We start from the raw sequence: 15,172 nt of genomic DNA on the forward strand, positions 1-15,172 counted from the left end.
ATCAACAATTGGCTTAGTAGCTTTCTCAAAGATCAATCCACCCAGAACGCTATATATTTTGAAATTTTCCATCTGGTAAAAATCAATAAAATACAAAATTTGTGTTAATATAATCGTATATTGAATAATTTTTGTATAGATTTAATTTATAATGAATAATTAAGGAAAAAACATATAAAACTATATGTGTTCAAGTTCAGGTGGAATACTAATTTTATTTGCAATCGCAAATCTCTTAAGGGCTTCGTATCTATCTTTGATTTCATTGCATTCGCCTCTAAAAGCAATTGTTTCTTCTTGCATGATTTCCATATCTTTCCATTCCTGCGTTTTCTCTGTTTCTAACTCGTCTTTTTGTTCTATTCTCTTAATCCTACAAGACGCAGCGTATCCTCTGTTTTTTAACGTCCTCCTCCTTTGCTTCATACGAACTATTTCTTCCCTAGAAAGACCCCTTAGTTTTAATTGCCTGTTAAGATCCCTCACGGAAATCGTAACGAGCTCATCGTCGGAAATATCTATAATAGGAGGTGGAGATAATGGAGCCTTAAAAAATATTATGCACGTTAAACGAGTAATATATCTAGAATATCCTGAATTTACTCACCAATTTTCCACTCTTTTTGGGAGGATCCGAAGCCATTTTTTCAGAATAGAAATGCTTATTACTGAACTAACCAGTTTTACCTTTTACAATAATTGCAAGTCATGTTTTAATCATTAAGTTTGATGAAAAGATAAATTCTAAAGAAAATCGAAAATATAGTTTTCAATGTTTTTAATTCAAGAATTATAGCAGTATTTTTCATATATAATTCAAACACATTTGTATAAATGAAAACTAATTTTATTTTGAAAACATAAATTGACTTCATGTGATTAACTAACATTGATATCTGTCTGAACTGTCATTTATCTTAATGTTTTTCTACAACCATTGGTTGTAATAAAAAGAGGCCAATAAAATTGGTAGGTCAGATGAACTACTAAATTTGAAAACATAACCTATTTTTATAAATGATTTGATAATGGAATTTATATTTTTAAATCGAAATTAAAGAAAGGTAATGAAGGTTAATATTAAGAATTGGAAAGGAGTGGCTACTTGGAAGTGGGTTGCTAATGATGATAATTGCGGAATTTGTCGAATGCCCTTCGATGGTTGTTGTCCGGATTGTAAGCTTCCTGGAGACGATTGCCCCTTAGTATGGGGACAATGTTCACATTGTTTTCACATGCACTGTATTGTTAAATGGTTACAATCACAGCCTGTTAATCAACAATGTCCAATGTGTAGACAAGAATGGAAATTTAATAATAAATAAACTACAACTCAAGTTTTATATACTTGTAATTATTTTTTTTATAATTTAAATACTTTTGAAATAGATAAATTTTTATTCAGAATGCCGTTTTTTTATTGATTATTTTCATAATTTCGATATTAAACTTTCTGTTAGCAGTTTAAAATTTTTATTAATTCAGCTACAACTTTAACATTTATACTATTTCCTAAAACCATATATTTTTTCCTGTCTCTCACATAATCCGGAAAAATAAAATTTTCTGGAAAACACATGAGTCTGCATATTTCCCTAGGTGTAAAAAATCTCAACCCTAATGATTTAAGTAAACCCAATTTTTCGTGTTCCTCTAAATTGGATGAATTCAATTCTTTAACCAATTTTAAAATTACCTCTTCTGATTTTTCTGTAAAAACACTTCCTGTACCATGTACAAATCTACCATAAGATTTTGTAAAACAACAAGATCTGGTTGAATTTTTGTAGCAAATATCTAGAACACTCCAGTATTTAGTTAAAATTTGATCAGATAGATAATACTTCTTAAAGTCTACATTCTGTTCTATAATATTTTCTATCTTATAGCAATCTATGTGTTCATGGATGTTGGGAAAAGTTTCCATCTAAAATAAATACAGAATCTAATCAAAAGTAAAATAATATTATGTAAAACAGTTAAATCTTTTTATCAAATTATCATCTCCAAAGATTTACTCATGAAGATGTCGGCATCAGAAGATTGTAGGAGAAAGGAAGATTTAATAATAGATGGTAAAACTTTAAAAGGTGTAAAATATAAATAATAAGGCCAAACCATACACCGCCATACAATAAAAAGTGGTAATAGGGCTTAATTTGCAAACCTGAAGCTGCTGATAACAATAGTAACTTAGGGCAGTGAATGTTGGGTGATGATACAAAAAAACTAAGAAATATTAAGAATATTTAGGAGAAAAATTATTAGAATATACGAAGGAATTACATTGAACGAAGTAGACTTGAAAATCTGAAATAATAGAGAAATATACAGCAGTAGTACCAATAGATAAGGTAATAGGCATATATATATTGAAATTAAAAAAAAATAAATCATACATAATTTTATATCAAATATAAGTCGCGTTTTGTTTCTTTTCTCTTGCTGTAGTTTTCCCACAAAAATGCGTCATCCAAATGATTTATCATCTAAATAAATAAATATACTCGTCTTACCAAACAAGTTGTTTCAAATGAAAAATCAGTTTTCTTAGCTAAACAGTAATATCTATGTCTTGAATTCGGAACACCTATTTGATGAGGGCTGATTATAAATTCTTGATATTTGTAATCGTTTTCTATCAATACGTCAATTAAGATATTTCTCATTTCTGAATTTTCGAATCCTTTAACATTCTCAATAAGTAAGTATTTAATATCTAAATCTGGTAAAAGTTTTAATATTCGAAAAAACGATGCGGTCCTGGCATCTTTTATATCGTTTTGTAAGCCATTTCTTGTAAAGGGTTGACACGGTGGTGACATCAATATCGTATCTACATTCAACTTCTTAATATAATCCGAAGTTAATCCTTCAATATTGGTATTAATTAAATTAGTTTTAGGGAAATTTAATCTATATATTTGATTAGCTATATTGTTTATTTCTATTGAAGCATTTACTTTCCCTGCGATACCACTCTCTAAAATGATATATTTGCACATTTATGATTGAAATAAATAAATAATCTTACGTTTAAACGCTAGATGCATTCCACCAATTCCGCTATACAATTCCAAAATATTCATTATTATAAATTTTAATAATAATAGAGCACAATTTAAGAGTATTATTTCTTCTTCCTACTATTTTGTTAATAACAATTTATAATAACTACCTGTAATTTTGTGGCCTTTTTTTTTTACAGTTACTTGCAATCGCTATATTACTTAAAAACCGAATTATGTATTTCATTAATATTTTTAATACTTAAAAGATTGCGAATATTTCAATCTAAATGTAAATTTTGTTTATTTTGATCGTTTAACAATTTATGAAATTTGAGGTAAATTATTCACTTTTATTATTCAGAGAAAGACGAAGATAAATTTGACAGTGACATTTAATTACTACACGATTTTTTTAATAAAGTTGATGTTGATATAATTTTTGGGCTCATTGTACCACCTTAAACTAACGATTAAGAAATTATGATTGGCTAGTGACAAGTTGGTGGACCCATCACCAAAGGGTAAAATTCAATACAAGATTATGATTGTTTACCTCTCCCAAAGACAATATTCTAAAAAATGTTCAGAAGCAGGAGCTGGTTTGGTGGAGGATGGGGGAGACCCAAAAATTTACATTCTTTAGAACATTTAAAATATTTGTATAATGTATTATCGAGAAATCAAACTGTTTCAGAACATAATAGGGGGTTACTAGTAGAGTCTCTTAGATCTATTGCAGAAATCCTGATCTGGGGGGATCAGAATGATTCTTCTGTATTTGAGTAAGTATCAATCTTTGTGTTTTGATATCTCAAAAAATTCATATTAATAAAACTGATTTCCTAATTTTAAGTCTACGAATTTTTAATTTTAGTTTCTTTTTGGAAAAAAACATGTTATCATTTTTTTTGAGAATCATGCGCCAAAGGAGCGGAGGCTCAAGTTATGTTTGTGTACAACTTTTGCAAACTCTTAATATTTTATTTGAAAACATAAGAAATGAAACGTCACTATGTAAGTTACAGTTACACCTAATAGTTGACTTGTTATTATGTATTTTATAATATAATTAGAATTTAATTCCTTTTAGATTATTTGTTATCTAACAATCACGTAAATTCCATAATTGTACACAAGTTTGATTTTTCTGATGAAGAAGTGATGGCATACTACATATCTTTTTTGAAAACGCTTAGTTTGAAATTAAATGCACACACCATACATTTTTTTTACAATGAGGTAAGTTGTAAATGATTTTTTCTGTTAATAAGATATGCAATTATAGCATTAAGATATTTAATCTACAAAGTAAGTAGAGGTGGCATGAAATTGATATTAATTAATACAAACTGGTGGAGAAAAATAGATTTTTACCAAGTAAATTGGGAAATTTATTATCGAAACAGGTTTATTCTATGAAAACATTGGTTCTAAATTATTTTATCTTTAGTGTTTCAGTCTATTATACTTACATCTCTCATACCGTCTCCGAAAAAAGACATTTTGTTTATTGATACATGTTAAAATGTTTTAAAAACTATTCCCTTTCAGCACACAAACGATTTCCCATTATATACAGAAGCTATAAAATTTTTTAATCACCCCGAATCTATGGTAAGGATAGCTGTAAGGACATTAACGTTAAATGTTTACAAAGTTGAAGATGCCAGCATGTTGGCATTCATCAGAGATAGAACTGCCGCTCCATATTTTTCTAATATAGTATGGTTTATTGGAAAACATATACAAGAACTGGATTCTTGTGTTAGAAATGACGCTGAGTAAGTAAATTAAAATATTGGGTATTAGAAAAAACTTTGAAACTTGTTGATGGTGTCTGTCGGAACGCCTAGGTGCATATATGCACACTAACTATGATTTATGCCTATTAATGGAGCCTATTAGAACGCCTATGTCTGTAACTACCTATTAACTATGAATTGTGTTTATTAATGGGGACTATCAGAACTCCTAGGTGCATAATTGCCTCCTAACTGTGAATTATGCTTATTAATAGGGCCTATCACAATTCGTAGGTTCATAACTGCCTACTAACTGTGAATTATGCCTGATGACTATGTCTACAAATATAAAACTATGCGAATTTTGATTTTCAGTCATCAATCACAGAATCGTTTATCTGATTTAGTAGCAGAACATTTGGACCACTTGCATTATTTAAACGATATATTATGCTTGAACATAACCGATTTGAATCACGTTTTGACTGACCATTTATTACACAAATTGCTCATCCCTTTGTACATATATTCCCTATCTTCGAATAGAAGGAGAACGTCCTCCGGCGAAGTTGGAATACAAGGACTTAATAAAATTTCTTCAACTCCTAAAAGTTCCCAAAATAGCAGTCCTAAGGTGATTAATATTCAACTTATAATTAAAAAATTATATTTAATATGGAATGTTTCAGCTTCACGATTTATCAAACGGAAAAGTGTCTTGTGTAGTAGCTCTATTTCTATTATCACAGGTGTTCCTAATATTATCTCATTCGCCTTTAGTTCAAACCCTTGCTTGGATAATATTAAAAACGGATAGACAAATATTCGATAACGGAGTCGATAAACTATTGGAACATTATGAAAAATTGAAAGAAAAACAAAATTTAGAAGACGAAGCAATGGGTAGTGTTAATAATAGCGATAGAGAAAGCACCGGTTCGAAAGAGAATATATTAGATGAACAAACTAGTATAAATATCACTGACGAGGAGAAACAAAGAATGGTACCTCCTTCAGATGTTGCCGGAGTATCGAATTTCCCATTTTTGGAAACAGTATATGAAGCTCTTGATAGTACGGAAAACGATTACGCTGCCCTTTTTGCTCTTTGTTTATTATATGCCATGTCAAGTAACGAAGGTAAGATTATATCTATAATTTGTTCTTTATATACCAATATAGGTACAAGTAACCTGGTATATGGTCATAAGAAGGTGTAGGAACAAGAGATTGTCTTACCGGTAAGTCTAATTAGGGATGGTACAACGTTCCAGGTGAAAATAGAGTCACAATAGCTTAGGTACCAGAGCACTAGGTTATAACGGTAATAAAATGACCCAACAAACAGCGTTAATGTGTAAAGTACATCTCCAGGTTATGGTGGAGATATTCACCAGGTCAAAAATATCAGAAATAATTGGTACTAGGTGTAAAAGTGGAATTTGTGAAGATAGTTTAACTAAAAACAATAATGGAGGGTGGGAATTGCATGGAAAAATGATAAGGAACATCAAGAAAGAATTAAATGGACCTGGAGGCAACAGACCTCAGAAGAAATTGATAAAAATGGGTTGAAAAGCATCCATAGCTGTTAGTCAACATGTTATAAGGAAAAAAAGAAGAAGAAATTGAATTTATATGGATATATTTTGAAAATGAAGATGTTTTAACAAAAAACAATAATGGAAGGTGGAAATTGCGTGGAAAAATGATAAGGAACACCAAGAAAGAAGTAAATGGACCAAATAATGGATCTGGAGGCAACAGACTTCAGAATAATTTGATAAAAATGGTAAAATATTATAAAAATTGATACAAAAGCGACCCTAAAAAGTTTTAAGGAACAAAAACAAGAAAAAGTTGAATTTGTATGGATATATCTTAAAAATAAAAATAGTTCAACAAAAAACAATAACGGAGTGTGGAAATTAAATAGACCAAATAATGGATCTGGAGACAATAACTGAAAAAAAATTAGAAGAAATTGAAAAATATTTGAGTATATTGAAAAAAATGGGTACAAAGGTATCAGAAATATGAACATGAGTAGAAATTAATGTCAAAGAAATGATACAAGTCAGAAATGAAAATATTAGAAAAGGAACAAATAGGACTCCGTAAAATCAAGAGAAATATAAGTTTGAATGGATTTATCTCAAAAATGAGGATAGGATAGTGTAACAAGAAACAATAATGGAGGATGAAAATTGTATTAAAAAATAGTAATGGACCCAAAAAAGAAGTAAATAGCCCAAATAAAGGATCTGGAGGCAACAAACTTCAGAAATATTGCAACATGAAAGGATTCAGTCTCTAAACTGATCTATTTTACAAAATTGGAGGATGTAATCTATATTTGGAGGACCGTAATAGATCTTGGGAGATTGCAGTCAAACCACAAACCTCTTTGGTGTAAACCGTAATATATTTTATCGATTTCGGTATCTACATCATTATTATAGTTAATAAAATCATTTTATTTTTAGGAATAACACCCGATATCACAGAACAAGTGTTGAGACCAAAGAAATCGTTTGTTTCCAAATCTTCGACTACTTCGAAGGACGTTCGTTATACTTACAACAATTATTTGGTCGAAAAAATGTTGCACATAATAATTTTGTCCTGTCAATCATCTTGTAGGGTGCGTCTTGTAACCCTTGAGCTGGCGTTAAAACTGTTCGTACAGTTAACGATATGCGATGGTAAAACTGTGCTATCCGAACCTCATAAGAACATGATAGAAACAGCTAGGGTGCAAAGTATGGCGCTTTTAAGGAATTTTTATAAAAGCGAGGAAATATTTCTCGATATGTTCGAACACGAGTGAGTGTATGCTCCGTTTCGTTTGTTTTTAGTGACACCTTTGTATGTAATTTTGTTTTAGATACTGTGATATGTCAAAAGGTTCTCTGAACGTTGAATGGTTGTGTATGGATAGTGCAATTTTACTACCACCTACCGGTACCCCCATGACGGGGATAGATTTTACCAAACGGTTACCTTGCGGTGAGGTAAGTTGATAAATTTTTGGTAATTAACCAACTCAGAAGTGTAGGTACTATTATTTTCATTTTTTTACTTTATTTATTATTCAGATGTTAATATTATTCAATGTCAAATTTGATTTTGATTTTATTTATACAGGTTGAACGTGCTAGAAGGGCAATCCGGGTATATTTCCTAGTAAGGAATTTGGTGCTAACCTTAAACGGAGAAATAGAAACTCAATTACCTTTGACGAACCCTCAGAGCTGCGTCCAGATCGATCAAGCTTTGGACCTGAGTATAACTCGTTGTCTGTCGCAGTCACATGATTTAAACAATCACTAGTTCATTTGTTGTTCAATGAAATTGTCCTTTCCGGTGTTTGGTGTTGTGTTGCTTGTGCTTGTAAATCCACCCCGGTTGTTGTTTTATATATTCGGTTTAGTTTTAAATTCGATATATCGATACACTCAATAAAATTTTGAATGATTTTATACTTGCAAGGTAAGTAATGCACTACGAAACATTTTTGTTTACGGTATGGTAGCCCATCGATTGTGCTTTGCCTGATTTGTATTTAAAAAAGTTCCCTTATTCAAATACTAGTGATTGGATAAGTCTTGTGGCCCCAACTTTGAAGCAAACTCCTCATGAAATGGCATTTTTTTCTAGATAATTCTGACTTGATCGCCTGTACTATAGTTTACAAAGATGGTACGAAAATGCGACGTTTTTTGGTCATAGATATCCTCCAATTGATACTAGTAGAACCTGACACCAAAAGATTAGGTAAGTTTACTCGATCGTTTGGTCATGGTGCTAACTTTAACCATAGAAAGTGGCTTAGTGACCTTTAGGACATAGATAAGTGGAACTTCTGGTACCGTTGGTACCCTAGGATTCTGAAGATGATGAAATATTTATCGAAACGTGCACGCTACAGTGTAATTGGTGTTAGTGTAGTGATATTTGTATCTGTTAGAGAAGAAAATGGATTTTAAATAATAATTATTGTTAATTTAATGAATTTATGGACAATATTTTTCGTTGTAGGATGGGGTGTAGCTAAATTAGTAGGATTCCTTCAGGATATAGAAGTAACGGGGGATAAAGATGACTCCAGATGTTTGCATATTACTATCCATAGACCGATATCTGGTGCCAGTACAAACAGAATACCTCTTTTGAATGCTAAATTCCTTTTCGATGATAATATCCGTTGTATGGCTGCTAAACAACGTCTAACAAAGGTGAGTTAATAATTTGAAGTCTAATTTTATTTTTAAATTGCTTTCTGAAAAAAATAATTATTTTCGAAAGCTTCATAAAAAATTTTTGTTCTTTCAAAATGTGTTTAATTAGTTTGAAATAATGACAATTATTTCTATTAGATGCCACAAATTTATATAAAAAAATATTTTGGAAAATAAAAGTAAAGGAAAAGATACAACTAAGGATAGCGGGATAAGATAAGAAAAATTAGAGAAAAGAAACAAATGGTAATTAGAAATGAAGAAAAAGTTGGATTTGTTTGATAAGGGAAGTAAATAGATCAAATAAAGAAACTGGAGGCAACAGAAGGAAAAATTTCAAAAGAAATTCAAGAATATTACAAAATATAATAAAAATAACAATAAAATATAAGAAAAAGTTGAATTTGTATGAATATAACCTAAAAACAATAATGGAGGGTAGAAATTACTTTGAAAAATGATAAGGAACATCAAGAATGAATTAAATGGACCAAATAATGGATCTGGAGGCAACAAAGTGAAAAAAAAAATAGAAGAAATTGATAAATATTAGAAAATGTAGTAAAAATGGGTCTAAAAGGAACCTGAAACCCTTAATTAACATGTAAAGAAAGTGAAAAAACAAAAAAACGGTGATATTAGATATGAAACGGCTCAGAAAAATAGTGAGAGATAAGATTAGAAATGGTATGAACCAGAAATGACCCAATAAGCAAAAAAAGTTGAATTTGTATGGATATATAAGAAAAATAAAGATGGTTTAACAAAAGGGACATCAAGAAAGAAGTAAATAGACCAAATGAAGTATCTGGAGGCAACAAAGTGAAAAAAAATTAGAAGAAATTGATAAATATTAGAAAATGTAGTAAAAATGGGTCTAAAAGGAACCCGAAACCCTTAATTAACATGTAAAGAAAGTGAAAAAACAAAAAAACGGTGATATTAGATATGAAACGGCTCAGAAAAATAGTGAGAGATGAGATTAGAAATGGTATGAACCAAAAATGACACAATAAGCAAAAAAAAAGTTGAATTTGTATGGATATATAAGAAAAATAAAGATGGTTTAACAAAAGGGACATCAAGAAAGAAGTAAATAGACCAAATGAAGTATCTGGTGGCAACAAAGTGAAAAAAAATTAGAAGAAATTGATAAATATTAGAAAATGTAGTAAAAATGGGTCTAAAAGGAACCCGAAACCCTTAATTAACATGTAAAGAAAGTGAAAAAACAAAAAAACGTTGATATTAGATATGAAACGGCTCAGAAAAATAGTGAGAGATGAGATTAGGAATGGTATGAACCAGAAATGACCCAATAAGCAAAAAAAAGTTGAATTTGTATGGATATATAAGAAAAATAAAGATGGTTTAACAAAAGGGACATCAAGAAAGAAGTAAATAGACCAAATGAAGTATCTGGTGGCAACAAAGTGAAAAAAAATTAGAAGAAATTGATAAATATTAGAAAATGTAGGAAAAATGGGTCTAAAAGGAACCCGAAACCCTTAATTAACATGTAAAGAAAGTGAAAAAACAAAAAAACGGTGATATTAGATATGAAACGGCTCAGAAAAATAGTGAGAGATGAGATTAGAAATGGTATGAACCAAAAATGACACAATAAGCAAAAAAAAAGTTGAATTTGTATGGATATATAATAAAAATAAAGATGGTTTAACAAAAGGGACATCAAGAAAGAAGTAAATAGACCAAATGAAGTATCTGGTGGCAACAAAGTGAAAAAAAATTAGAAGAAATTGATAAATATTAGAAAATGTAGTAAAAATGGGTCTAAAAGGAACCCGAAACCCTTAATTAACATGTAAAGAAAATGAAAAAACAAAAAAACGTTGATATTAGATATGAAACGGCTCAGAAAAATAGTGAGAGATGAGATTAGGAATGGTATGAACCAGAAATGACCCAATAAGCAAAAAAAAGTTGAATTTGTATGGATATATAAGAAAAATAAAGATGGTTTAACAAAAGGGACATCAAGAAAGAAGTAAATAGACCAAATGAAGTATCTGGAGGCAACAAAGTGAAAAAAAATTAGAAGAAATTGATAAATATTAGAAAATGTAGTAAAAATGGGTCTAAAAGGAACCCGAAACCCTTAATTAACATGTAAAGAAAATGAAAAAACAAAAAAACGGTGATATTAGATATGAAACGGCTCAGAAAAATAGTGAGAGATGAGATTAGAAATGGTATGAACCAAAAATGACACAATAAGCAAAAAAAAAGTTGAATTTGTATGGATATATAATAAAAATAAAGATGGTTTAACAAAAGGGACATCAAGAAAGAAGTAAATAGACCAAATGAAGTATCTGGTGGCAACAAAGTGAAAAAAAATTAGAAGAAATTGATAAATATTAGAAAATGTAGTAAAAATGGGTCTAAAAGGAACCCGAAACCCTTAATTAACATGTAAAGAAAATGAAAAAACAAAAAAACGTTGATATTAGATATGAAACGGCTCAGAAAAATAGTGAGAGATGAGATTAGGAATGGTATGAACCAGAAATGACCCAATAAGCAAAAAAAAGTTGAATTTGTATGGATATATAATAAAAATAAAGATGGTTTAACAAAAGGGACATCAAGAAAGAAGTAAATAGACCAAATGAAGTATCTGGTGGCAACAAAGTGAAAAAAAATTAGAAGAAATTGATAAATATTAGAAAATGTAGTAAAAATGGGTCTAAAAGGAACCCGAAACCCTTAATTAACATGTAAAGAAAGTGAAAAAACAAAAAAACGTTGATATTAGATATGAAACGGCTCAGAAAAATAGTGAGAGATGAGATTAGGAATGGTATGAACCAGAAATGACCCAATAAGCAAAAAAAAGTTGAATTTGTATGGATATATAAGAAAAATAAAGATGGTTTAACAAAAGGGACATCAAGAAAGAAGTAAATAGACCAAATGAAGTATCTGGAGGCAACAAAGTGAAAAAAAATTAGAAGAAATTGATAAATATTAGAAAATGTAGTAAAAATGGGTCTAAAAGGAACCCGAAACCCTTAATTAACATGTAAAGAAAGTGAAAAAACAAGAAAACAGTGATATTAGATATGAAACGGCTCAGAAAAATAGTGAGAGATGAGATTAGGAATGGTATGAACCAGAAATGACCCAATAAGCAAAAAAAAGTTGAATTTGTATGGATATATAAGAAAAATAAAGATGGTTTAACAAAAGGGACATCAAGAAAGAAGTAAATAGACCAAATGAAGTATCTGGTGGCAACAAAGTGAAAAAAAATTAGAAGAAATTGATAAATATTAGAAAATGTAGTAAAAATGGGTCTAAAAGGAACCCGAAACCCTTAATTAACATGTAAAGAAAGTGAAAAAACAAGAAAACAGTGATATTAGATATGAAACGGCTCAGAAAAATAGTGAGAGATGAGATTAGGAATGGTATGAACCAGAAATGACACAATAAGCAAAAAAAAAGTTGAATTTGTATGGATATATAATAAAAATAAAGATGGTTTAACAAAAGGGACATCAAGAAAGAAGTAAATAGACCAAATGAAGTGTCCGGTGGCAACAAAGAGAAAAATTTTTAGAAGAAATTGATAAATATTAGAAAATGTAGTAAAAATGGGTCTAAAAGGAATCCGAAACCCTTAATTAACATGTAAAGAAGGTGAAAAAACAAGAAAACAGTGATATTAGATATGAAACGGCTCAGAAAAATAGTGAGAGATAAGATTAGAAATGGTATGAACCAAAAATGACCCAATAAGCAAAAAAAAGTTGAATTTGTATGGATATATAAGAAAAATAAAGATGTTTTAACAAAAGGAACATCAAGAAAGAAGTAAATAGACCAAATGAAGTATCTGGTGGCAAAAAACTTCAGAAGAAATTGATAAAAATATGTCGAAAAAGAAAAAGAGAACAAAAAACACAAACCGAACACATTGTTTACACTACCACTAATTCAGAGACTGAATATAATTTGCACGTTGATAGTTTTTTTTGTGAAGCTACTACGTTACTTTTTAAACACACTATATAACAAATTTTACTTTTATTAGGGTAGAATAAAAGCGCGACAGAAAAAAATGCAGCACATAGCTCGACTACTCGAAATTCCAGGTCAATCGGGGCCTCCGAGTCCGGCTTTTGCAGGACAAGGTGGTACCTACACCCGTTCATCAGTTAGACCAACTAGATTAGAAAATCGAGTGTTATTCAATATGAGTAGGGGACCAGGTAAAGATTTTTTTTCGAAGCAACGTCATCAAATTAATTGGCAAATTTAATTTTAGGATTCGCTGCTCCTCGCAGGGAAAGTTCGCCAGGTGTGATACACAGAACTGACGAATCGATTAGAAGACATAGAGATAGCGAAAGTCCCGGTAGGAGTAGTTCGAAAGAAATTTTAAAAAAGGATGTTAAGCAGAGAGATAATTCGGTAAATAGGATAAGATCAAGGGAAGGATCGCCGAGGATGCCTAGACCGAGATCAGAAGAAATTCCACTAGAATTGATAAAGAAGCCTAATTCGATTATTGATATGGCGCCTAAGATTACGATAATACCCAGGTAAGTCGTCGTAATTAGGTTAGTATTACTGTAGGTTAATTTTTTATATATGTGTAGACCTCAAACGCCTAGAACTGTGATTGAATCTGAACCCACCACTTCGAACGATCATTCCATAACTGTACCGCAGAAAGAAGTAATGAAAACTCGAGTTTCGAGGGAAACTTCTTTTATGGATGAAGAAAATGAGGATGGTAACGAAGAAAGTGTATAGAAACAATTTTTTTGCAACAATTTCTATGCTTTGGCAGCAGATTAGATGTACAGTGCTTTATTAAATTTGTATATAAAGAAAATATATTATTATTAAGGTGATTTGTTTATTTTACTGAATAAAAATTTACTACCTACCTTATTCTTTGGTCTACCTTACATTCTTTAATCTCCTTTAACGTTTTTCCAATCAAAGAAGTTCTATGTTCCATTTAAGATCACTAGGAAGTCGTCCTTCTCTTTGTACTTCTAGTAAAGGTTCTATTAGATGATTCTCATGTCCCTGTATTCCATTATCTTTGCTACTATGCTTGTAGAAAGAATTCTACAAACTAATTGGCTGGAATAGTGGTAAAGGGCCCTTCCAGTGAAAGAACCTCTATATTCCATTTAATATCACTAGGAAGTCGTCTTTCTCTTTGTATCCTTAGTGAAGGTTCTATTAGAGGATTTTCATGTCACTCGAGTCCGGTATATTTGTTATAAAGCTTTTGGATTTCTTCTGTGATGTACACTATGCCAAAATCTTTGTATTTGATTGGAAATGGATTTTTTTCCGAAATCCTACGACTATAAATGATGATGTTGCTTTTCTATCGTAGACAGGGCGAAACGAGAAAGTTATCTTCGTGGGAGTGTGGCAAATCAAACACCAAAGCTACTCTTTTCAATACATAATCCGAGTTTTCGAATATTTAGCTTTGGGTCCGGTTGTATTCCAATATAACGCACTGAACTATCAGATAATTTAAAGTGATTGGTTGACATTAGTTATTTCTGAAACATATTTGTGCAGATTTGAGAAGCATTGGAGATGAGCTGTCGCAATTTGTGAATCTTCATGATCATCCGCAAATGTTCTTGTTATATCCTGTGATAGGAAGATCCCGTATATATAGTAAATAAAATAATGACGATACAGCGCTACCCTCTGATACCCCACAGTTGATCAGGAAAGTGTCTCCAGATTTCTTGGTTCTGAACTGACTACTTGGGAAGTAAGATGGAAAGTAATGTTTTTTTTTTAAAAAGGAGACCTTCATGCTACACATTATCAAAGGCTTGACTTATATCAAGGAATACTGATGAACAATATTTTTTTTTTCTTCCTGGGATATATTAATTTTTAATAAAGTAGATGATGTGCGTTTGATATAAAGAATCGAATGCTTGTGACTATCAGTATCTGAACCATAGAGAAATTAAAACGATAGAGGGAATTTATTCACGTGGACCAGAAACAATGTTTATCTATGGAATAGCAGTAAATTTTTCAACTAATCGAATCAAACAACTTAATCTTGAGAAAATATGGGAAAAATACACTTTTCTATAGTTCTTCGGTTGTTCCCGTCTAATTTTCTAGACAATATGAGGTACAAATTTTAAATTGA

General features: G+C 30.6%; 4 protein-coding genes across 6 annotated transcripts; 2 read left to right on the forward strand and 2 right to left on the reverse strand.

Annotated features, from left to right (window-relative positions):
* Positions 1–98: 98 nt before the first annotated feature.
* Positions 99–1,007, reverse strand: LOC130450453 (transcription factor MafK). Its single transcript, XM_056788831.1, has 2 exons — positions 608–1,007; positions 99–546 (listed from the first exon to the last, which is right to left on the reverse strand). Exons 1-2 carry the CDS (start codon positions 641–643, stop codon positions 181–183), a joined length of 402 nt encoding a protein of 133 aa, XP_056644809.1. The 5' UTR covers positions 644–1,007; the 3' UTR covers positions 99–180.
* Positions 608–3,392, reverse strand: LOC130450452 (tRNA (cytosine(38)-C(5))-methyltransferase). The gene is made up of 3 exons (XM_056788830.1): positions 3,035–3,392; positions 2,517–2,983; positions 608–1,927 (listed from the first exon to the last, which is right to left on the reverse strand). The coding sequence occupies exons 1-3, from the start codon at positions 3,087–3,089 to the stop codon at positions 1,457–1,459; spliced, it is 993 nt and encodes a 330-aa protein (XP_056644808.1). The 5' UTR covers positions 3,090–3,392; the 3' UTR covers positions 608–1,456.
* LOC130450454 (anaphase-promoting complex subunit 11) lies at positions 1,068–1,407 on the forward strand. Its single transcript, XM_056788833.1, has one exon. It carries the CDS (start codon positions 1,068–1,070, stop codon positions 1,323–1,325), a length of 258 nt encoding a protein of 85 aa, XP_056644811.1. The 3' UTR covers positions 1,326–1,407.
* LOC130450450 (protein CLEC16A homolog) lies at positions 3,393–13,915 on the forward strand. Of its 3 annotated transcripts, none has more exons than XM_056788827.1 (14): positions 3,393–3,793; positions 3,886–4,025; positions 4,102–4,250; positions 4,563–4,792; positions 5,129–5,387; positions 5,443–5,893; positions 7,240–7,579; positions 7,641–7,767; positions 7,901–8,051; positions 8,414–8,530; positions 8,795–8,991; positions 13,055–13,232; positions 13,289–13,565; positions 13,623–13,915. In XM_056788827.1, exons 1-14 carry the CDS (start codon positions 3,591–3,593, stop codon positions 13,777–13,779), a joined length of 2,976 nt encoding a protein of 991 aa, XP_056644805.1. In that variant the 5' UTR covers positions 3,393–3,590; the 3' UTR covers positions 13,780–13,915. The 3 variants fall into 3 exon arrangements, with proteins under 3 accessions (XP_056644805.1, XP_056644807.1, XP_056644806.1); XM_056788829.1 differs by having other exon boundaries at positions 7,901–8,039; XM_056788828.1 differs by having other exon boundaries at positions 3,401–3,793; positions 7,901–8,048.
* The last annotated feature ends 1,257 nt before the right edge of the window (positions 13,916–15,172 follow it).

Source organism: Diorhabda sublineata, chromosome 11, assembly GCF_026230105.1.
Source record: "Diorhabda sublineata isolate icDioSubl1.1 chromosome 11, icDioSubl1.1, whole genome shotgun sequence".
Taxonomy (NCBI): domain Eukaryota; kingdom Metazoa; phylum Arthropoda; class Insecta; order Coleoptera; family Chrysomelidae; genus Diorhabda; species Diorhabda sublineata.

Coding starts and splice junctions, on each gene's coding strand:
- LOC130450454 (XM_056788833.1), top strand. CDS start 1,068: ATGAAGGTTAATATTAAGAATTGGAAAGGAGTGGCTACTTGGAAGTGG.
- LOC130450452 (XM_056788830.1), bottom strand. CDS start 3,089: ATGAATATTTTGGAATTGTATAGCGGAATTGGTGGAATGCATCTAGCG. Junction 2,984..3,034: donor AATGCATCTAGCGTTTAAAC/GTAAGATTATTT, acceptor ATATCATTTTAG/AGAGTGGTATCGCAGGGAAA. Junction 1,928..2,516: donor CATTTGAAACAACTTGTTTG/GTAAGACGAGTA, acceptor TATTTATTTTAG/ATGGAAACTTTTCCCAACAT.
- LOC130450453 (XM_056788831.1), bottom strand. CDS start 643: ATGGCTTCGGATCCTCCCAAAAAGAGTGGAAAATTG. Junction 547..607: donor CCAAAAAGAGTGGAAAATTG/GTGAGTAAATTC, acceptor ATATTTTTTAAG/GCTCCATTATCTCCACCTCC.
- LOC130450450 (XM_056788827.1), top strand. CDS start 3,591: ATGTTCAGAAGCAGGAGCTGGTTTGGTGGAGGATGGGGGAGACCCAAA. Junction 8,052..8,413: donor GGACCTGAGTATAACTCGTT/GTCTGTCGCAGT, acceptor ATTTTTTTCTAG/ATAATTCTGACTTGATCGCC. Junction 13,566..13,622: donor AAGATTACGATAATACCCAG/GTAAGTCGTCGT, acceptor ATATATGTGTAG/ACCTCAAACGCCTAGAACTG.